Source organism: Rhipicephalus microplus, chromosome 5 (assembly GCF_043290135.1).
Source record: "Rhipicephalus microplus isolate Deutch F79 chromosome 5, USDA_Rmic, whole genome shotgun sequence".
Classification (NCBI taxonomy): domain Eukaryota; kingdom Metazoa; phylum Arthropoda; class Arachnida; order Ixodida; family Ixodidae; genus Rhipicephalus; species Rhipicephalus microplus.
Window position 1 is genome coordinate 46,929,117 of NC_134704.1, and position 24,405 is coordinate 46,953,521.

The 24,405-nt window shown below is 48.4% G+C and overlaps 1 protein-coding gene across 6 annotated transcripts in view; it reads left to right on the forward strand.

Annotated features, from left to right (window-relative positions):
• The window catches only part of LOC119174612 (uncharacterized), a 612,314-nt gene that overhangs the window by 292,563 nt on the left and 295,346 nt on the right, over nucleotides 1-24,405 (forward strand). Inside the window, exon 1 of one of the 6 annotated variants that reach the window (XM_075895370.1) lies at nucleotides 6,151-6,516. The exons of the other annotated variants lie outside the window; for them this stretch is intronic. Coding sequence (XP_075751485.1) covers nucleotides 6,383-6,516 — 134 coding nt within the window. The 5' untranslated portion in view covers nucleotides 6,151-6,382. Of the gene's footprint in view, nucleotides 1-6,150; nucleotides 6,517-24,405 lie in introns of those variants that run through there. 6 annotated transcript variants of the gene reach the window in all.

Consider the following 24,405-nt stretch of genomic DNA (forward strand, 5'->3'; position numbering starts at 1 on the left):
GAATGGCGGTAAGCGAAAAAAAAAAAAAACGAGAAATAAGAATGAAAGCAGGAAAAGAAAGAAAAAAACAAGAAAAAAGATTGAAAGAAGGAAGAAAGAAGGAAGGAAGGAGGAAGGAAAGAAGGATGGAAAAAAGAAATAAAAAGGGAGGAAGAAGCAGAGGGAGAAAGAAAAAAGTAAGAAAGAAATAAAAACAGGAAGGAAGGAAGGAAGGAAGGAAGGAAGGAAGGAAGGAAGGAAGGAAGGAAGGAAGGAAAGAAGGAAGGAAGGAAGGAAGGAAGGAAGGAAGGGAGGGAGGAAGGAAGGAAGGAAAGAAGGAAGGAAGGAAGGAAGGAAGGAAGGAAGGAAGGAAGGAAGGAAGGAAGGAAGGAAGGAAGGAAGGAAGGAAGGAAGGAAGGAAGGAAGGAAGGAAGGAAGGGAGGGAGGGAGGGAGGGAGGGAGGGAGGGAGGGAGGAAGGAAGGAAGGAAGGAAGGAAGGAAGGAAGGAAGGAAGGAAGGAAGGGAGAAAGGAAGAAAGGAAGGAAGGAAACAGTACTCGCTGAGTTATGTTGCTCGAATGAGAGTAATTCAAGAACAATCGCCCCACGTAAGGGATTATCTCGCGTGGGGCGTCGGGATGTACCTTATTTTTCGCTTTCAAAAAGAAAACAAGTCTTATTCCGTGTGCGGCTTAAGCTGTGGTCACTTTTTTTTTCGTACGAGAGCAATTTGATTTTGAATTTCTGTTGAAAAAAAAAAAACGTTGCTCAATGTTTTTGAGTAAGGAGATACTTCGTTTGGCGGAACTCATCAATGTGAACGCCGTTGTGGGCGCAAGTAATAGCCGGAAGTTTTTTTGGCACTGAAGTATGACTGTTGCGCCAAGTCCTCAAAAACTTATAGTTGCCTAGAGTTTTCGAAAGCGCCTCTAAGAGCCAACTTCGGTTTGTCGTAACGGAGGCAGTTTATCTCTTTTCTGGTAATTTGTTTGTCCGATTGTTCGTGTGTTCGTTCTTTTATTGCATTACAATTATTGTGACGCAACTATTTTGATTGAAATCTTTGATTGAGCACTTCGTGGAAAAGCGTTTCACTATCATCGCTGCTTCTCTTTACGGTATCTTTTTTAATTTAGAAACGTATTTTGCTGGTCGCGGCTTGTGTGACCTCTACCACAACCTACATGCGCGTTTGCAGAATTCCACTACTGAACAAGGTCACAGGTTCGCTTCCGTTGGCTTGATTCAACTCGCGGGGTACACGTGTCCGCGGACGCTTCTACAGCTGTCTGCGGTTTGAGCGTCCGCTTGATTGACAAGCCTTAATCATTCGTGGCTTTCCGACACCTTGTTGGTAGGTGTTCTGTGGTACCAGCATGTCTTCCTCGGCTAGATTGCAACACATGGCCAGTTTAGATCGCCGCTGTACATGCTCTATGGTCACCTGACAAGCTGCCCAAGTAAAAAAAAATCGCAGCATATTCACGGAGTGAATGATGATGAGTGGGGTGAAGTGTCCGTCAGCCCGTCTATGCTTCCGCCCGTCCGTTCGTTCTTGCTTCCGTCCGTCCGCGCGACCATCCGCGCTTCCGTCCGTGAGTCCATTCATTCATCTGTCTGTCTGTCTGTCTGTCTGTCTGTCTGTCTGTCTGTCCGTCCGTCCGTCCGTCCGTCCGTGGGTCCATCTAATGAACACTTCAAGTACCACCATCTCCCATCTCTCATCCCCTGTGGCACATACCCGCACCCGCTTTGCAGTGGGTATGTGCCACTGGTGACTACGTACTATATACATACGAGGAACGGACAGACCCATGCCTTAAGGAGCTTCGCCCCTAAAAGCTAGTTTACGATCAAGTGAGTTTAAATCGTATATGGCTCATAAGCAGGCTGACAAAATTACGCTTACAAGCTATAGGATTAAGTGTCATCTTAAGTCGCCGTATTTGAGGCCGATCAAGTTAAAACTGCAACAAACTGGCTTGCTGCCGAATAACCTAGCACGTTACGCCGATAGGTGATCTTTGACCGGCTTGTAAGCCTGCCATATTGTACAACGCCAAAGTTGCGCTTGAAAGTCACCTTTATGCCAGCCATCTTATAAGCCGCTTAACTAGCTTCCAAGATGGCCTACGCCCATCTGAGATTTGAAGTTTCGCTTGTAAGCCATGTTGAGGGGGCTTATAAGCCTGGGCTTAGTAGCCGCAGAAGTTTTGCTGCGGTATTACCGTCCCGCGTTAAAGTACCACGATCCCGCTAACATTCTATATTCGCAAATTACTAGTTTCGCACTGTAACGTGATGAAACGATGAGAGCGTCTCACAGAAGTCTTGGCCCGCCGCGGTGGTCAAGTGGCTAAGGTACTCGGCTGCTTAGAGTTACTTTTTATGCTACCTTTAAGTAGCTAAATGTAGCATATACAGTAAATCTACGGCTGCTGACCCGCAGGTCGCGGCATCGAATCCCGGCTGCGGCGGCTGCGTTTCCGATGGAGGCGGAAATGTAGGCCCGTGTGCTCAGATTTGGGTGCACGTTAAATAACCCCAGGTGTTCGAAATTTCCGGAGCCCTCCACTACGGCGGCTCCCATAATCATATGGTGGTTTTGAGACGTTAAACTCTACGTATCAATCTATTAATCTAGCAAAAGTTTTCCGCTCTATTATAGTCACGTACTGTTAAGTTTGGCCTGGAAATTCATCTGGGCAGACGCCATGGTGCGTAAGCCGGTCCACTGGAGAAGCTCTCAATCCCTTCGGCACCCAGTCTGCCAGACGCTGTCGAAGATTTGAGTAATTACCCAGACCATGTGACAAGCGAAGGCGAGCTCCTGACTTTCAACTACGGACCCTTTCGTCGTCTCTTCGAGCTGAAGCGGTGACTGATGCCCTCGGCGACTCATCGGGTGACGGGGAAGCTAGCGTGACCGGCGCCAGCGCTGACGGGGGAACGGCGTTCTTTTAATCCTCAATCAAGTAGCCGACCGGCCGACTGCCTATGCCCGCCAGGCATTGTCCCTGCTCGCCGGAGGATGAGACGTCGTGTCGCCACGACATCGTAAACAGTTCCAGAGAGGACAACAAAGACAGCATCTTCCTTGGAAGAGACCGTGGCGACCGCTGCAAATCGCCCCGCTAATTAAGCGAACAAATCGGCGGACCCTTTGATGTATGCTGTCAGGATCGTGGGAACTCTCGACTAGCGGCACACACACGACGAGGAAGAGCCCTGCTGGCGCCACCTTGCAGTGCAGTGTTCACAACTCAATATTGGACGTTCACGTGGACCGTGCATGCTAGTCCCCCTCACCTGTTGTGTGTGTGTGATTGGTGTTCCACTCGGAGAGGAGGAGCCCAACAGGGGTTAAAACGACGCCGCAGAGTGCTGGACGTCGCTCTGAACCATGTAATGGTTCAACCACCACGCTCGTGGTTTGTGAAACCCCTAACCTTTCTTTGCTGTAAATATGTGTAAATAGTGCCATAACCCTATTTGTTTTGCGTATCCTCCAGCGACCCTCCCTCCTTCCGAGCCCTAACAGTACCGACTGCAATATAGCCGTATCTTACTGTAATGTAATTCAGTACTGCTATAACACCCTGTTCGTGAAGTGTTTTTTTAGTAAAGCCAGTTTACCGTACGGTAAATATACGGACGTACATCATTGCCGTGGTCGGCACATTGCTTTTTAGACGGCAAGCCACTTCGATAATTTTATTGTTACGCTGCGCAACGAGCAACTCACCCAGCTAAATGTTTTTAAGACCACCACGGTGCCGTATTCCTTTACTTGCCATCCGGTTAACCGGCACTGTCAAAGCATCCCATTGTTTTAGGAGTGCCGTTTGGTTTATTCCAAGGCGGTGGTGGGTAACATGCGGCCCTTGGTGCTAATACCTGCCTACTCAGCGATGAACACCGCCACGACTTTCTGTGTGTCTGTCAGTGAGCAACCTTGATGTAGACATATATCCTAGATGAATGAGAATGTTCAGCGCCAAAAATTGTATGAAGGGTTCCCCCTTCCCTTTTTTATTGCTTTTAATTTTATGTTGTCAATTTGCAACCTCACATGCATGCTGCAAACAAACATGATTTCCATTCCAGTTTTGTAAATCATTGCTGTTAATTCCCCCCCCCCTTTTTTTTTCCTTCCCGCGCGGCAACCTGCCATTTTGGCTTCATCGAGGTCCGCCCTCCTCCTCAAGAGCTAGCTGGCCGTCTCCTGCTCTGGGGTACAAGTACGGAAATATCGTACCGTCGAAAAGAGGACGCAGCTGTTTCGGCCTTTCTGACCGCGCAAGTTGCTAATAACGTACCGCAAGTTGATCAGATGCCCGAAATATCCGAAACACAGGTTTTGTATACTAATCATCTTCGTGCCGCCGACGATGCCACGGTGTTGCCCGCTTACCGTACGGTATTACCGTCACCGCTAAAATGCCGTATTAGCGCTACACGAGGAGGCAAACCCAAACAGAGGGGCGCGAGTTTAGGCAACGTGACCTTGCCTGATGGGCTCTTATCAAACAGACAAGCAAACGCACTTTACAAAAAAAAAAAAAAACGCGGGCTCGCCCTCGCCGCGCACATAACGGAACTGTCCTCCTCCGCGCTTTCTTGTTTCCTCGCACGCCCGCGCTCGTGTATCTTTCTTGAAACCTCGCACGTTCGTCTTCCTGGCGCAGTTTCTTTGTATATTTCGCCTGCTTCCAGTCGCGCATCGCATCTGTACTCGATGCACTACCGCCGCCAACCCCCTCGGCCCGACCGCGAGGTGCACACCAAGCTCACGTGGGCGTCTCATGCCGTCTCGCCGCGAACGTGGCACCACGAGTGGGTGCGCGAAACGCGCCGTGCCCCGTTTCTTTTGTTCTTTTTTTTTTTTGCTCGCGACAGCGGGCGACCCGCGCAGAACTGCCGTCCTACCTCTTCTTTTTTTCCGACAACTCCTCGCAAAAGGCTCTCCTGCTTTTTTTTTTTTTCGTTCATTATCCGCGTATTCTTTATTGGTGAGGGCGTATTCGCAAAGACACTGCGCACCTGTTCGCGCCTTCTTCGGCGAGGTGGCGAGGCCAGAACGACGCCCTCGCTCACGCGCGGCATCATGCGACAGCCGAGGAGCACTTCAACGCACTAAGCGCTTTTGTTTCCGTCCCGAACTTCACGGGTCGCATCGTCGGCCGACGTTGTGTGCGACCGCAGCGGGAGACGACGCCAACGCGGAGGAGCGTGGAAACGGATGTTGTGGTGTTCAAGAGGCCGCTTGACGTTCGCGCGTCCTCGCCGATCACGAAGGCAGCGTTAGGTTCAGTCGGGGCAGTATCGCTTGCCACTCCCAGGGATGAATGTTATAATCTGTACCGTGCCGAGGCATCCGAGTCTGCCACGCCTAGTGAACACTTTCCGTTGAAGCTTCTCCTGGAAGGATACCCTTCGTTCTCACGTTTCTTAAGGAACACGAAGCCGTCACCGAAGCTTCTTCGTTTTCTTGCGTGTGTGTGTGCAAAGAACGCCTTCCGGAGACGTCTTTCTTGAAGAGCAGAGACTGCGGAAACCGGCTGATGTGTCTCTCTACTGTCGTTCGGCGACGCCCAGCCCTATGATCTCCTCAGCTTTCCTCCGCATCGGTGATGCGGCGAGCGCTCATCGCTACCGGATGTCTTGTTCTTGAAATACTCGAAGGAACCCCTGAGCAACGTTTTCTTTCGAAGCCGCCGCCGTTCGAATCTCCTGTCTTTTCCACTCGAAGTGCGGTTACGACACGACTCTCTAATAAGAAGTGACCTTCGTAACTCTGGCTGCATGTCAAAAGAAGTCCCAGACGACGTCCCTCGTCCACCCCCTTGGAATCAATCTCAGCTCAGTTCGATTGCTATTGCACTGCTTAGAACCGTTGGTGCTGAGGGAGGGTACGGTCCCACCGGACGCAACATTTCGTTCACGTAGCGCTGGATACAAGACACCGAAACGCTGATTCCCGTAGAGGCATACGTCACCGCATTACGTAACCTCTCCGGATGTATAGCGGTCACCACGAATGGGAGAGACTGAAACAGCGATCAACATTCGTTATCCCAGTGTTGCGCTTACGAACTGCGCTTCCTCCTTCCTTGGATCTATACTCCAACCCCTGTGAGCGTGCGCTTCTCTTCTGAGCCATCGTTTTTTATTTTATTTTTTCGTGTGGTCTCACTATCGGAAAGACGACTATACGGTTTGGTGATCGTGACCTTTGGCGTCGTCTCTAGCGCGGTCGCCGCCCCCTCCTTCTGCAGCACCTGCCCGTTTCCTCCGACCGGAAGTGTACAGCGAGGCAGTGTTCGCCGCCCTGCGATCAACCTCGCGCTTTGGTCGCGGTGACCGCCCCAAAAAGGGAGCGGTGCCGTTCGCACTGTGCCGCCATGAAGTCTTCGCTCTGTTGCTGGTGGTGGGCGTGCGAGATGCACTTCGGCGTCTACCACATCTCGCCGCCGTCGACGTTTCGAAACCGTGCCTTACCGTGGCGGACGCACCTGGATTTCTCGCTCTGTTGCGGGTAAGCCTCGCAGTCGTCGTTGTGCTGATACTAGTGACAGTTTTAATTATTTTTCGGCGTCTTACGTGCCAACCTACCGCGGTAGTCTAGCTCTTCGTCCATCAACAACTTGAAGGGGGGGGGGGGGGCGCTGCCCTGCTGTAGAAATACATGCCTGCATCACGGTTCTCACTTAGGAGACGTTGAGAGTGTACTTAAAGCAGAAAAGAAAGGCGTATAATAAGCAAGAGTCCCGACTTCTTAGGTAGAGTACTGAAGGATTGAAATAGTACAATTCAGGGTTAAATAATGAACGTGTTTTCATTTACAGCGTTTTCCGTTCGGGTCATGCTGGTGTAATTTTCACTCGAACGCGTAGATTAGCGCCAACATTATCATTATAGACCAGATTCATCCTAACATGACGCGATTATACTAAGCGATTGCACATGGAAGTTGTTATAAAAAAATTGATGTCGCATTTTAATCAATGCATTGTACGTAACTTTGTTTAATGAGATACGTTAATTTTTTTATGGGCCTCATGACCGTCTGTACCAGGGTTCAGTGATTTCTAGAGAGTGTTCACGTCTCTTTTCGAAGAGATTCTCGTAATGTAGTAAGTCAGAATTTACAAAAAAAATTCCACCCGCTGCGTTAGAGTAGTGGTTGTGTGCTTGACTGCTGGCGCGCAGGTCGCGGGATTGATTCCCGGCCGCGGGGGCTGCGTTTCCATGGATGCGCAATGTTATAGGCACGCATGAGCCTAAATTTAATATACAGGTTGAATAACGCCAGGTAGTCGAAATTTGCAGAGCCCTCCATCACTGCACCTCTTATAGTGATATGGTGGTAATTCGATGTTAACCTCTGACTACTATTATGTTACAGTAAATCAGGTTCTTACGCGCCTGTTACAGATATTACTGCTTGCTGCCTAATTGTTATTCATTAGCAATAGTCCAACGTTATTCATTTGTCATTCACCGGGACCAAGAGCTTACGCGGTTCTTTATTGTTGTGTAGAAAGATTACGCACACCCTAATCCTCTGTGCTCCATCAGAGCAAAAAAGTGCAGGGGTCACAATGCGTCAGTGAGACAGATTAAGCCTTCCATCCAAGATGCTCGCTGTATGAAACAATCTCAAATAAGTAAGTAAAATAAAATGAATAAATAAAAAACTTGGTATGATTATAAAGCACTCCGTAGTGGGAACTTTGGAATATTTTTGTTCACGTGTGATTCATCACCGTGCAGCTAAACTTAATTACTCGGACGTTGTTGGACTCCATTCCCATCGGAAGGCGGCAACCGCTGACTCGAATCAAGTCCGTGACATGTGGCTTAGCAGCGCAACACTTCAGCCTGCTAAGCTATACCGCGGCGGTTCAATATTATACCGAGTCTTTCCTTTCCACTGTTCAAAGATGCAGCGATTTCACACACCGCGTGGTACCTCAGCAGGTAAGGTGGTGAGCGTGTCCTCGGCTGGTGAGCTTGAGGACACGGGTTTGATGCCTGGCAACATGGTCGCGTTCCGACTGGGAGGAGTGTGTATGAACGTCCGTGTACTTAGGCTGAAGTATGCCAGCCAAAGAGCCAGGAGTCTGTCAATATGGCATACCTCATAATCGCGTTGTGGTCTGGGTCAAGGAATCTTTCTTTAAACCTTCTTGGTTTTGTCACCCGATTTGAGAAAGAGAGAGGGCTCTTTATTGAAAAACAAAATTTAGCCGGCGTGCTTGGATCGCTGACTTGCTACTCTGCGTGAGGAAGGTGATTAGTTGTTGTGAACAAGCTGCAGTGTTCACATCATATTGGACATAGACTTTCTCCTTCCGTTCTTCTTCCGTGTATTTTTTGTTTCGTTTTTTTTTTGCCTCCTCCTCTTCCGAAAAACTCAAGCCGGGCGTTTCCGAACGTGTATGCATGGTTTTAGCAGCTTCCCCGCCAACGCGCTTAATACTTTCAGCCTCTTACGCGTAGGCGTAAACGACTGTGGCGATGCTTTCATATACTTCTTTCTTTCATTTTTTTTTCTCTAGCTACAGTGCGTTCACGCATCAGACGTTTGTGCTTATTGGTACGTCATATCCGTAGTGATAGTGAAAAGCGAACTGGAACACGAGGAGCACAGCCGATACAATCGTTTGCCGTAATATAAGAAGACGGCTTTTGCTTTCGAGTGGTCTAACGCAAATGCAGAAGAGGTCGTACCACTTTTAAATGAATAGCCCTGTTTCGTCTTTGAGTACTTTTTTTTTTTCAAAATAGTGCATGTGTGTAATATCATGTCATAGCAGTAAGCTCAAAGGAACAACGACACAAGCGAGGAACGAGTGCACGAGGGCATCTATGTGTCGTTGTTTCTTTGCGGCACCTGTTTTAACTTGAATTCCCTCAAACCATCCCAGCTATCCGTTCTCATGTGCAATCTGCCCGATTCGCAATGCAGCTTTACCGGCTACGTGTATACGTTTGCGAAAAAATCTGGAGCCTTTCATCAGCGCTGCCTCCTCCCCTTTCTTTTTCTTCTCTGTTTCCACCGCTTTCATGTTATGTACGTGTGTGTACGTCACCACGGGCTCTGCAGCTGCCCCTGTCTTACGCGCCTCTCTCTAATCGCACGACTTCCGGTCAGCTTGATCGAGCTCTGACGCTTCCTTCCGCGCGTACGTCAATTCAAGGGGCGTCGCTTCGTGCGTCCCCGTGCGCTTGGATCCATTCTCTGTGTCGCCGGGGGCTTTCGTGTTGCCGGCTGTCACCAGCCATTCGTCTCTGAGAACAATGGACACTCAGCGTCGACAAACTTTCTTCTCCGTACGCGCGGCTGGTGTCGCTGCCTCTTTGAACCTTAATGAGGCAGCGCCTCAATGCATTGCTGTTGTGCAGCGCAGCATACCAAAAATCGGAAGGAAGCCGTAGACACAGAACCGTGTCCGTCCAAGAAACGCTATGTTTTTTCCTCTCTCTTCTTTTTGAGGATGAATTTTGTGGACTCCCCGGAATGTCTACGTATACCCCCTGGAATCCACGGACCGCCATTCGAAAAACCACTGCTTTGGGAGAACGTATATGTGTGTGCCCGTGTAGGCGCGATGACTCGTACTTGGTACATGAGTTAAGATGTTCTTGAGGCGAACTCGTTGGTACAGATGCAATGTAAAACACAGCGCTCAATGAGCACAAAACACATAAGGCGAGATTAAGGGCATGCGCTTACTGTCGACAGTGCATACGTCCTTGTTCTCGCCTCATGTGTATTGTGTTCATTAGAATCAGAATCAGAAAAGTGTTCATTTCATCATCACACTCAGGAAGAATACAGATGTTGAGGGCCGTGAGCTTAAAGCCACAAAGCGGCCTGCCGAGGTCCGCGGTCTCTTCAACTTGGCGCTAACAGAAAAACTACAAGAACACGGAGCAGCAAGAATACACTACACATGTTCTTTCAACTATGGCTTATTTTCACATACATAAATACACATGTTGCCTAATAAACGCCTCTTAACATACAGTGCAACGTTAAAAAAAAATGTGTTGTAATACGCTTAGAAATAGCGGCAAACATGCACATATAAACAGATAAAGACACATGCTTATGTAAATGCACATGCATACACATGCGAAAAGCCGACAACACCACCCCACCCTTACCCCAAAACAAAATGTTTGCAAGTTGTTTATTTTTCACCTCGAAAACAGGCTATATACAGGCTAATTTGTACTGTTCGAATGGTATGGCGCTATGTATTCCGATTTGACTTAGTGCATTGAGCATTGGAGCGCTTGCCTACCGCTGCTGCAATAACGTTCCGCTAAAGCAATGCACGGAGGGGAGAAAGGAGAGAGCTTAGGCTTGCAGTGTGTATAGAAACTGCGGTGGCGCGCGCCGTTCGCCCCCGTAGGCGCGCTGCGCGAACGCTCTCCGCCCTCTACACTGCAGCGGCAGCTTCGTTTGTATGCGTCATCGCCACAAGCAACGCCAGTAGCGGCATCGATTACGACGCCGCTGCCGCGCCTTCGACGCGGCCAGGTGAGGCGGTGGCCGTGGCGGCTGGCACGCATCGACCGATGGGTCGCTCCTGCGACCGCCGACTCGCCCTTCCTTCCTGCCAATGCTCTGTGGTGTTACGGCGCGTGGCTGCGTCTACCTGCGTCGATCGTGGTAGACGACTTCACGTATATGACACATGGGCCGCTACCTTTGGCTGTTAAACGAACGTTTTCTCATGTTTGTATCTCGGGTCGTGAACTGATACGGTCAGGTGACATGGAAGGCACCAATCCGCCCGCTTTAAGGTGTATATGCGTCTGCAATATAGTACCGTTAATTTTAATCTTCAAGGCACAGCAGGGCAAGGTTAGCAGCACGATACGGTGGCAAAGAAACCCATGCATCAGTAATGCCGTCTATATCGATTGAATGAATGAATGAATGAATGAATGTATTAGTGAATGAATGAAACCTTTAATTCGAAGAAAAAGATGGCTCTGGGTCGCAGTCTGGGAATATGAGATCAAAGGATTATTAGGTGCACAGCGTCAGCATGTCAAGATGACACCAGTTCGCGTTCATCCGTTGCAGTAGACGTTGTAAGAGGCGCTATCGCCCGAGTCGGTCGATCTCTTCTATACCTCTTGAAACTGGCCACTTGTTACTAACATAGTTCACTATATGACCCGAAGCGCAGGTCGCATATGACCCGGAGGCCGCTGCTTCGATCCCGACCGCGGCGGTCGCATTTCGATGGAGGCGAACTTGTAGAGGCCCGTTTATTGTGCGATCTCAGTGCATTTTAATAAACACCAAGTGGTCTACATTTAGATACCCCTCCGCTGCGGTATTTCTCATGATCATCTCGTGGTTTTTGGGGCGTAAAACTCTAGACATTATTATTATTATTATTATTATTATTATTATTATTATTATTATTATTATTATTATTATTATTATTATTATTATTATTATTATAAGATGTCTAAGCTCTCGTCTAATCAGATTGCACTCCCCACGAATGCTGTTCATTTCACGCGCGTGCGCATATCGTGCCCCGCCCACACAATGCTCCCGTAAGTGCTCAGTTTACCTTCGACCGAAACAAAACGCGCTTATACCTTCTTCCCCGCCAGCTCGGCCGGCCGTGCCGTGAAAACGTGGAGCCTCGCATTAATTGTTCCCGTGTCGAGAGCACGCGCTTTTGCTGGTTCGGCTTGTCCTGGCTGCGGGGCCTCGGCTTCGCGGCAGCGCTTCGTCGTCGTGATCGAGTGGGGGTTTCACGGTGTGGCGTGTGCCGCCGCCTTGCCGTGTGTGTGTGGCGTCGTTGGAGCCGCGCTAATCGTCAAAGCCCCGCCCAGCGTGTTGGTGGCCCGTTTGCGAAGGCGCCCAAGAAAGCAGGGTAATTGTCGTCGGCGCGGGATCGATTATGCGTCGTTTTATAAGCGGAACGCGAAAACTCGCCAAGGACGACGAGAGTGGCAAGAGAAAAAAATGGTGACGAATTTCTCTCGGGGAAACTGAGGTATCCTGCGGAGTACTTAATAGATTGAGACAGATACGTTGTGTGGTTATTGCACATGTACCGATTTGTTACGCTGCCGTAACGGTGAACAGCTATGAGTTGGTGAAGGATGGCCGACAGTGGACAGTCCTGGCTTTTTTTTTTCCCACAAAGCTGCGGAGGAGCGAATTGTCTAGGCAAGAGTGTTTTAGTTCCGCTGACGTGAAACCTGGGGACGGGCGAAGCATGCATTCTTCTTATTATTCGCCCCCTACATGCCCGGTTTCCGTTTCCTGCGGCATCTAAATGAAGGTGCGACGAATAGCCGACGCCGTCGGCTCTTTGTTAACTGCTGCCATCTCAATTTCTAGTTGGCAGGTGGCGAGTTGTGGGATATCCCATATTTTTGGGGCGCATACCTACTTTGATTTTGTACCGTGACTATAATATGAAACACCGCGACGACATTAGACGTCGACACGCCGAGACCCTATAGGGTGCATGCATCGAGACGTCATGATCACATCGTGACTGCGTCACAAGTATTTGTCGACCCTTTGTCTTCACGATGCCATGATATCGTGATTTCATCACGTGAAATTTACACTGTGACACACCGCGACTGCGTGACACACCATGAGTACAGGAGACGCTGACAAGAAGGGATGCTTCGCTACTAAAGGCTGTGTTTTTGGTTTCTTAAATACTTATTACTCTGACACTCATGTCTTCTTGATTCTTCTTTTATACGACTGTTCTGTGCTTGTACATTTAGTCCTTGGAGTTTTTCTCCCAGTCATAGCGACAAAAAAATCGCAGCATATCCATGGAGTGAATGGTAATTGGAGCGTAGTGCCCGTCCGTCCGTCCGTGTCTGTCTCGCGACAAGCACGAGGCGCCGTTGCCTTCCGCGCAGCTTAGTCCATGCCCCACCAAAGATCCGACTCGTACGGCGACGATCCAGGAGACTGAGAGAGGCACTCGTTTCCCGCGCACCCATGCACAACCCGCGCAGCAGCCAATCGTAGAGTAGTTGTACAGCGCCATCTAGAATATCCTCACTCAACAGCAGTTTGTATGTACTTCAAAGAGACAGCGCCATCTATTACACAGTTTCGGAGATACTGCCAGTTACGCCTGACGCGGGACAAGGTTAAACTAAGAGGAGCTTTGCTTCTGAAAGAGAATCGTGCTGACCCATAAACTGTTTCGTAAACATCAATTTACTTCCCGTGGAGTGCTTCGCAAATCATCTCACGCACATGCATGCCAGTAGTGTTTCCCTGCACCTTTTGTTACCGTCCGCACTCATTTCTGGCTCTCGATCAACCTCAATTCGTCGGTGTGAGGCGTTCTTTTCCTTGCTTCTGCTTTCTTTCTTCATTAGTCGTTGGCTTCATCAGCTGTTGTCGTAAGTAAAGGTAGAATTAACGTGCCACTAACGAGTTCGACAGAATGGATTTTGTTGCTGCCGCTTGTTTACTACACGGTCGTTCGCGTCATTTGCGCGCTTTCGCCGTTGCTTCCCTCCACGATTAATCACTGCTTCCTTTTATAGTGAAAGCTCTGGAGCTGGAGCCGGGAAGTAATAGTTAGCCGAGAGGTGCCGACTTTTTCGAGACTATAGTTTTACTTATGCTTATCTATTCAGGGGAGACCGTTACGTACAAACAATTAAGATGGTTTTTGTTTGCCTATGTGTGCAGTGGGTAAATAATTCATTCTTTAAATATTTCTTTATTTATTCCTACAGCACCCGACCAGGGCATTATCGTAATGGGTCAACTACGCGCACATAATTGTAATAAAATGTCACAAATCAGCAGCACCAAAACCACACATAACAGCTCATACAAACATCGTGGGAATCAGAATCAGTGATGTGACAAAACTTCTCTATAGGCTCTATTTTACACCTAATATACAAAAAGAGACAATCTCCCTCTCTCTCTCTCTCTCTCTCTCTCTATATATATATATATATATATATATATATATATATATATATATATATATATATATATATATATATATATATATGAGTTCTAACAGACAGTAATGTCAAGGAATGTACCGGAGAAGTTATTAGAACCAATGGAATGTAAATAAGAAAGAAGAAAAGTGGGTGAAAAAATAATAACCTGCTCACGGCTGGTTATTTTTCACCCACTTTTCTTCCTTCTTATTTACATTCCATTGGTTCTAACAACTTCTCCGGTACATTCCTTGGCATTACTGTCTGTTAGAACTCATTAATATGGTGTGAAAACACGGAAAAACGAGCCCTTAGGTATACACTTTTTCCTTTATATATATATATATATATATATATATATATATATATATATATCGAACGTGCGCGCATAATACATACACATATAGAAAAAAGGAGCACCGCTCCTTCTAAGGAGGGCGCGACGTCTACTTTGGATTTTTAAGAAGTCGTAACCCTCCCGTCGTTTATCAAGTCGAGGGTAACGACCACGCAAGTTTTCCACGAAGATGGCGGCCGAAATACACTGATCTTGCATTTGAAAAGCGGGGGCCAATGTTTCCGGGTACCATAAATGAAAACGTTTCCTTTTTATGTTTGAAAGGACGCGTGCTTTGAACCTGCTCAATCCCCCACAACAGTGCCAAGGGGGATTGAGGAGGTTCACGCAACGCCCCCCCCCCCCCCCGTCCCTGGAAAGCTTTAAATTTCGAAAGTGTATAAATAAAGATACACGAGCACATACGAACGCACGTACGGACCTATATAAAGTACGGTTTCAAGGGGGAAACCCTAAAAAGACCTACAAAAATCAGACAGGCTTTTGTGGAAAGCACGTCATCGCATTGTTATCGCATCTGCATCCATTGCGAACCTTGATTCAATTGGACTCAACCAAATTCGGGAAAGAAATATAACGTGAGGTTCTCTGTGGTGATCGTCGCTACCTCATACGGAAAGCCCTGCCCGAGGCCACGCATACATACATCTGATCCGTCCTTCTTGCTTTCCTCTGTTGTCTGGGCCTGTACCGTCTCGTCTTGTACTTCGCTCGACGGATCCACGTCTCAGGTCGGAGACTCGGAGATGACACTCGGCCGACCCGACTCCATTATTAACATCGTCCATCCGGGGTGCCCAGCAGCAGGCACCTTTTGGTCTCTTTAGCGAGAGGGTTTGTTTACCCCCAGCACGATGCATCGGGAAGGACCGCCGCTTTCAACTCCTTCGCTAAGCTTGGTGTTTCTTGCCTCGTCTTCTTGCCTTTTTCTTTTTTGTGTGTGTATCTCCGGCTTGTCCCACTTCCCGAAGCATCGTTGGGATGTGTCCTCCGGGAGTCCTTCGTCTCCGTCTATGGCGCTGTCGCGCAGACCTGCGCTGGGCTGTTGTGAGCGCGTATCATGCGTCGCAATCCGTCGCCGGTTCCGCCTCCGCACCGTATGCATGATTAATGCATCCGGTAGTGTTCCGTCGCTCCCTTTTCCCCCACATTCTGCCCATCCACCCTATTCATCCCTTCTCCTCCTTTTTAAGATTTTTTTTTCCTTGCCGTTTTCCTGACGCGCATGTTGTCCTCGATCGTAACTGTTTTCTTGTCCGATAGCGATCGTTGTCTGGTTTTCATTTTTTTGTCATTTTACTCAACTTTCTTTGTGACGGTAAAGTTCTTTCATTCAGTCTTTTATTTGACTTTCTCGCTTTCTTTTTTCAGCCCCCCGAAACACGCTTTGGAAACCACGTCGCGAGTGTCTGAGTGCGTGACTTGTATACATACTAGTGCATCCTTTCCTGTGCTTCTCGTTGCCCTCGGTCTCGTCTGCAATTGACTGAGTTACTTTTTTTCGGACTGTCTAAACCAGGCAAATGTTCAGGGTTAGATGCATGTTTAAAGTGATCAGCATTCGTGTAACGGAGAAATGTGGCTGGATCCAACGTATCAACGGGAGGACTTCAGGCTTGACCACACGTACAGGTCCCAGCGTGTCAGCGCGTGCCTTCTTGACGGGCTGTTGCGCCCTCTCCCTATGGGGAGAAAGGGCGCGTGGCTAGGCAAAGCTACATGCCCTCGCTTTTTGTAGAGAATAAAGCCCCAAAGTTTTAGGGGCTTTAAGGGAGATGACGCAGCATCGCCACGTCAAAAAAAAAAAATAATAAACCGCTGACGCACTGTGACGCATCCGTGTAGCCAGGCCTTTAGGGCAACGAGCGTTGTTGCCCGCAAAGGAAGTCCCCCTTTCGAAACGTTGACTGCGGCTGCATTCCCTGTACAACTATCGGAGGAGTACTGAATTTTATATCACGAAGCAAGGCACGGCCTCCCAATCGTATAGTCAAGTTTGCTCGTCCTGAGACCCTATCTGTTACCCTGCGTTCTGGAATAAAGCCGTTCCTGTATTTGTTCAGGTACCCCCGGAAAAGTGTGTACGTTCATACTTACTCCAAGGAAGGCTCCGCATTGCTCGTAGACGCCCTGTGTTATCTATTCTTATGCTTTATGCTTTAACATCCCTTTCTACTTCCAAAGCATCGGGTACCCAACCGGGGGCTTCCTCACATCATCTCCCTCTATCTTTTTCTCTCTCACATACTTCGCCTAGAATACGGTATACATGTGCGCACTTTCTACGGACCAGTTTTGGTAAGTCTGTGAATAAGAGCGTAGAACAAATACAAAAGAATAAAGAATGTTAATGTCCAGGGCTGGGAAGTATATACTATACTCCCCAGCCCGGAATCGTGTACGTGCTTCAGACCTTTCCAAGCGATTCCTTCACTTCCTTTATTACTAAATATCAAATATGTCACTTGATGCTCAATCCTTCTTACTTGTATTCTCGTTTCCCATTGGTCGTTATTCACCTGCTAGCTTGCACCAGAACAGTTGATTTGAATACGGATAACTCCTTCTTTTTTTTTTCTAGACATTCTGAGTGTTCAAAAACCTGGCAGGAAGTTTCAACAGGAAGTGCCTAGAAGAAAAACAAGGATCACTCCGTGCTTGTGCTAATAAAATGAATGCAGTTTGTGTATAGTTAGCCGACTTCCTATGGGCTATCTTGACTTGTTATCTTCGTAAAAACAGTTTCGTTGTTCCAATAAACAAAATCTAAGTGTGTTCGCGGTTTATGGTGCATACACGTCGCGAAAAACGTTTCGCAATTTCTTCAATTAAAGTCGACAAAAGCCGACAGATGCAGCAACTCGGCATTATTGTACCCGATAGAAGTCTTGGGTTGATAGCTGCTCACATCGGGCATTGACAGCGCGTTACTGTATACAGCAATCTAGTCGACGAAAATTACGTGTGATATTTATTGAGAGTGCGTGCTTACGATGCCCACCACTGACAGCAAGCGTCAGCGAACACACTCAAACTTAGTGCCACTCAGAAACTGCATCCGCGAACTGAACTGGTTCACTTCTGCACAAAGAACCGCACGTGTTCACTCAGGAATATCGCGTGTAAATTGCGTTTACTAGATTGCTGTTTACATTAACGCGTTAGCTGTCGGTGCCTGGTGGAAACCGGCATCCACTCGAAGTATTCGATCGAGTACGGCGTGCTCGGCCGCTGCATCTGTCGATATTAACTGAAGAAATTGTGAAATGTCTCTCGTGGACCTGTACGCATACTAATACGCGCGCGCACTTGTAGTTTCTACACTGGAACGCAAAAACTGTGTCGACAAACAGGACAAGCTAACACGCAAAAGGCTTGCTTGTTACACACTAAGTGCATTCATTTTAGTGGCACTAGCAGCGAGTTACACTTGTTGCTCTTCCGAGCACTCCCGGTTGACACTTCCTTCTGTTTTTTTTCGAATATTCAGGAAGTCTTGCAAACAGTAAAAGTGATGCGAATTCAGTTCGATAGTTCTGGTTAAAGTTAGTAGTAATATTGGATACATAAGCTATCCGAATATACGTTTATTTAAGACAATGGTCAAATAACTGTCACGGCAATTAATAAATGTGAATAGAACGCGACTTCACTGAAAGGGCAGTGACTGGTTTCTCTCTCTCTGTCTCTCTCTCTCTGATCGGGAACAGCTGGGATCGCTACGGCGGGTGGCGTAGCAGATCTAAACCACGTGCTTCTTTCTGCGTGATCCGCGTCAGCTAAATTAACCCTATGAATGCACTAAATTAACCCTATGAAAACACCAAGTTAACCCTATGAATACACCAGGGCACAGGAGCATCGGAGTTCGAGTGCCGCTACCATACACCTATGTGAAGGATCAAGATAGCCTCCAATATTTTAGGATGGGAAGCGGCTTTTTCTCGGGGCTATGTCCGTCCCTCGGCCATCGTCCGCTCTCCCTCTGCGCGTGCGCCAACTCTTTCCCTCTCCTCGCGTGAGCGCGAGGAGGAGGGGTGGAGGAAGTGGCAGAACGCTGCCTCCGCTTCGTTTCTCTTCTCCTTTTTATCTCTCCGCCACAGCGCTGCGCCCGTATATAATGCTGCGCTCGCTCGCTGCCTTGCACATTCCTAGCAGCGCTGGGTGTCCACTTTGCGGCACGCGCACGGGAATACACACAAATAGGGGGGACGATAACATAAGCGGCACACAACTTATACACAACTTCACACACAAATGAAACATGCACGGACACATACAAATGGAAACACAAGTACGACACCAGCGCTGCTCGCATCACCACATAGTTTCCTTTAGTGTGAGATGGCGTAATTTTTTTCACGTCTGTTCGCTCATATACTGACAAGTCGGCGTTGGGTGTTGTCTCCTCTTGTCGCGTTTTGTGGCGCTTGTTTCCGTGATCACGAAGCAACTGGCGCGTCAATCTTTTCTCGTACTGACAGCGAATATGTGTGGAACCTACGCCGTTGTCGTTGCGCAGCTCGCCGAAAGTGTGTGCCGTGTCGGAGAAGAGGGGGAAAAGCAGGCGACCAATGAAAGGCCGTGTGGATGCGAGGTGGAAAGAGGCGTTAACCAATGTGAGGCTGCGCAGGGCTTGTGGTCGAGAATTTGTTTTATCGTGAAAAGGACGGGCACACCAAAAAGAAAAAAAAAAGTGGACGACAACGCACATCGCTAACTTTCAACCAATGTTAATTTCCGTTTTCCACTGGCATGTCTAACAGTGACCATCACGAGACACGTGCGCGTTTCATTGCGCACGTGTCAGAAAGTTACCCTCCACCAACAAGCCGACGTATCCACCCTTATTGATGTGGAGAGGTGCGGTTGAGATGGAACGACCGGCTGTGGGTAAAATAGTGGATCTTTATTTATGTATACGTTTAGCCCTTTCCGTAGATGGACATGACTTATCGCACTGCCGAGTAAGAAACCGTTACTCGTGAGCGGCATCGCGTGTTGGCACGAGAGCGCTTCGCCGTTTTTACAGCTTTGACTCCGTGAAACTGCATTACTCTCTCTCCCTCTTTTTTTTTTCGGAAGCAGAATCCTGTCAGGCGCATCTCCGGAGCAAACGAGTACCGTATATTCAACGACGCTATACAGCGATGCATTCGACGGCGCAGCGAGGTCGCGTACGTTCCCTCGACGGCCGTAAAGATTCGGTGGCGCGACATTCAAAAGCGTTGACAGCTTTCGTAAGAGCTGCCCGCGGGGCGTACGCACGCTGTATTACAATTTATGCGCGAGGCGTCTGCACCTCCTCGACGGCAACTGAAGAGTGAGCGGATGTCTTTCTTTTTGGTCTCGCGTAATAGCCTCGGCACGTTGTCTTTCCGGCGACGTCGCGTCGGCTCCGATAAAATATGCACAAGTCCGAGCGACGATTTACGAACCAGACATTTTGGACGTTTTTGTGTGAAGCGGGGTCATATGCCAAGTTGTGCACGTACCAAGGCTGGAGCTCGAATTTATTCGTGACTAGCGAAACTACACCGTTTTGTCCATCATTGATGGAGTTTGGCAAAGAGACAAACAGGGCTTCGATTTACCATATCTTGAGCGCGTTTAGCTCTTATAAGTACTGTATTATATGTATGATGTATTATAAGTATGTTCTATTATACGTATGTTCTTGGGTAGATAACTGGTGGTCAGTTATGCCGCTGGAATAGATGCCCAGGGATGCGGAACGCAACCGAGCGACTAAAGCAGTTTTCGCAGCGAAATGAAATCGTCTTGGGAAAGATAACGCAAACTTAAGATCGCTGAGATCAGAGAAGTATTCATTCCACTGTAGACAGAGGATATCATGGTGATGATCGTAATTATGGTGGTGGTGATGCTGGTGATGGCAGTGTCCAACAAGATTCATGCCTCACGGTAAGTGTAGTCTTTACCCATGCACTTAACGTGTGGCAGGGCATTTAGATACACTGCATTTAGGCGTAATTTAAGTGTCGGTAAGCTTCCTTATATGGGAACTCCAGTGCATTTTAGACTATATTGAGATAATGCCGTTTTCAAATAGTATTAACAATCCTGTAACAAATAGGTTGGTTCATTTTGCTCAGAGAGTCGTCGATAATTTTGAGGAAAAAAACAACAAGAGAGAAGGCAGGGAGGTTAACCAGGCACATGCCCGGTTTGCTACCCTACGCTGGGGGAACGCACTAAATTATCGGACAAAACTGAAACAGGGATAAGCTTCGCGCTGGGTATGCGATCATGTCATAAAACCATAGCTACACGCCACCAAGGCCGGCAAAGATGTAAACGTTGCACACGTGCTGCTTCTATCGCCTAAAAAGCATGCTGACAATGTTATCCTACGCGTAATCAAGCTGTGCCAGCCAGTTTTAACTAATCAGTGAGGAGTTCGGCGATAATTGCATTTACTATGTGTACGCGGAAGCATCCTCTTTGGATTTCGACCTGCCGGCGCCTGAAGCAGCTGGCTTGCTCCGCATCCATCTCTTCAATGCTCAATATTACTGCAAAAACTGATACCAACGACGAATAACACCCTATGCAGCGGACAAAACTGAACTGTTATCGCGTTCTCGTCTTCTCGTTGAAAAAAGAAAGCATGTGCTGCATCCGTCTGCTGTGCTAGGCGGAATAGAAGGACTACAGACATGTACGCCACATACACAGGGTGGCCCTTGTTTACCAATTGTAGCGTTGTGGGGTATATTGGGTGGGATGACCAAGACCAGGGCGGTGATGAAAGCAGGACTTCCATTTAGGAAACTTGAAAAGGTGATTTATTTACAATTAGAGAAAACGTTTAACTAGTCCTCGTTGGTCCGGCGTCCGCCATCTCGGCTTTCTCGGGCCCCTCTCGTCCCTCTTCATCCGTCTTACCCTCGTCGTTCCCGCCTTTCTCCCTCTCCCTGGGTCCATTTCACGAAAGGCAGGGGCGGCTCGCAGTAAGAGGAGGAATCAAGAGGTGTGAACAGTCAACACGGAGCCCGACTCCCCCTCAGCTCGAAGGGCACGATTGCGCAGTTCTGTCAAGTCGACCCATCCGCTTCCATAAACAGCGTCGACTCTTCCGCTTCCCGAAACAGCCGCCGCATTTCGCAGGGCTTAGTTTGTGCGCCAGCGCGCCCGTCTCGCGACACCATGGTCAGCTTGTAGTAACAGTCGCCGCATTCGCGGAACCGAGTTGTGGCGGCAGCACGCCCGTCTCGAACACGTCAGTGGCAGCGGGACGCAACACAACTTCGTTCCGGAATTGGCTACCAATTTCAAAATTCGTTATCTAAAAAAAAACTAAATCACTTACTGCTGTATAATATGGCACTCAAGGTGCCAAAGAGTCCATATACTGAAAGTTTAATCAAAATCTATTGATATAAAAATATCCACCGGAGTACCCTTTAAAGCTCGTCCCGCAATCTTTCAACAAGCTGATTATGGTTCGAACCGAGACTAAAGTTTCTTCCCACAAGAGTATTACGTGGACGAAGCAACTTCTCCCTAACAACGCATGTCACACCGGTCCCGTTAATTAGGGAGGCGGTCGCCGGGCTAATTCCAAGAGCCGAAGTATCGGCCCCCCGGACCGCACCACGAAAGCGTGGACAATTTAGAAGTGGTCCTTATTGGCGCGCCAGCAGACGCCGGCTGTGGCCCAAAAAACAAGTCAGAGCCGAGAGTTGATAAACAAACAAAATTATATTCTCAATAATGGCAGATCAGAAAAACAATAGACAAATATGCTCACTCCACAATAGCTGAGTACAATATGTCCCCGATCAAACAACGTACTACACAGTACAATTAGCCACACTTGAACAACGGACACAGACAACAGTACACACTACAATGCAGTCGCATGCATTGAACAACCAAGACACTTAAAGACTAAAGAGATAGAAAACCTATTCAGTCCAAAGTCCTTGGAACAAAAGTCTGAATGATACTCTTCCGAGAATCACTCACTCAAAGTCCAGCGTTGTTGCCGTTCCGCTGCCCCGAAGTTTCTCCTCCAGGAAACCTCGCGTCTTCAATTGGCCACTCTCCAAGCTTCAAACTTCTTCGCCGGAGACACGTCGGCTTCACACACGCAGCTGTTGCCACGCGTCTTCGCTCGATAGCGGTAAACTCACGCTCTTGCCTGTAGCTCGAGCCTTCACCCCTCAGGTGGAAATCCTCTTCTTCTCCTGCTTTGTCGCTACGGACAAAACCTTCGCCGACTACACGGCGGAATCCCTACGCGCTCTGGCGCTAACTTCCGTCTTCTCCTGATCTCTCATCTCGGCTGCTCGGTTAAATACCTTGCGCGCGACATTCCAGAAGGTTCTAGTCATTTCGTCGGCGCGATACGCAGCGAAGGCTGGGAAGAGGGCGAGACGGTTGGAATGCCCTCCGCGGCCGATGACTCAACTCGGTATGACCACGCCCCTTTCGTTCTAGAACTTTCGCGGGCTATCTCGGCCGCCGATGTGGGGTGAGGAGGTTCGTCGGCGAAGTCACGCTTCCAAGGGGAGAGCGCGCGCCCGGGGAGCCTTGGATGTTTGTTTTTTTTCTTTTTTTTTTTGACCTCCCGGCGTCTCTTCCGCGCGTTACCACAAGAATTTGGCGGCGCTCCCATTTTTAGCGCTCGTTCTGTGACAACGCAGTACAGTACCCCCGCATTCTACTGCAAGAACACAAAGTGGAGGCCTTAGACTGTAATCAGCGTCGGGCCCACGACGGCCGTTTATTCTCGTGCTGTAAATAGGCGGACTCCAACTACTCCCGCTCAGTGAGGACTGGGTCTGCGACTCGGGCCGCCTGGAACCAGCACCGCAAATAAGAACAGGAAAAGGAACGCTGAATCTGGAACTTACTGCTCCTCAGAGGAACCGGACATCAGCTGCGCCCGAAGCGAAAAGCACGGAGCTACAGAAGTAACGGGAACATCAGTGACCGCACCACGTCCGCATCGGCGTTTCCCGTGCATGCAGTACCCCACTGGGGAACTGGCTAATCTTGTAAAGCCCCAAGCACGTCTGTTCAGACATAGGCCTAGCTATTCTAAATCTGTTCCCGCCCGTGTTCTTTCTTGTTTTCTTGACTCTGAGCTGTCTTTCCAATCGGTCTTGTTCTCGCCATCTCGGGCGCTTCATTTGCAATGTGTTTTCGTGCTGTTTTCGTTGTTCGTATTTCCCCCGGGTCCTTCGAACACGTCACGAAGACCGGAAAGCAGTGCTGCTGGATCTGACGCCTTAGAGGCTCGGGGGGATTCGTTCGAACTTTCTTGCGTGGCTTTAGTTCGAGGCAGGAGATACTTCCGTGTTTCCTTTACCAACTGCTATAGCTTCTACGATTTTTTTTTCATTCTTTAGTCGCGGTTTATGTTGCCGTGTTACTCTTCTCTTTTTGGAATTTTAGGTCATTCGTTTTCTTTGCGCAGTCTTCATTCTTTCCTTTTAGAAACCCGCCGCAGTAGTCTAGTGGCTAAGGCACTCGGCTGCTGACCCGCACGACGCGGGATCGAATCCCTGCCGCGACGGTCGCATTTTCGATGGAGGCGAGAATGGTTGAGGCCCGTGTGCTTAGATTTAGGTGCACGTTGAAGAACACCTCGTGGTCAAACTTTCTGGACCCCTCTGCTACGGCGTCTTTCATGACTTTATGATGGTTTTGCAACGTTAAGCCACAACAGTTACTATTATTATTATTATTATTATATTATTATTACTTTCCTTTTAAAAATAGGTTACTTTAATTGGATTGATTGATATGTTGGGTTTTAACGTCCCCAAACCCCCATATTATTAAGAGAGTCGCCGTGGAGGAGGGCTCCCGAAATTTTGACCACCTGGGGTTCTTTAACGTTTATGGAGGGAGGGACATTGTGTGGTCTTAGTGCTTCGTCCCCAATAACGCATTTAAATCCGGGACCGAGTAAAAAAAAAAAAGCCAAGAGGGAAGATGGAAGTTCGCGATGAGAAATTTGTAAACAGTGTGTGAGAACTGGAGACAACGTTTCAACGAGCGTGCGTGTCTTTTTCAAGGCTGCAACTTATTTCAAAGTCC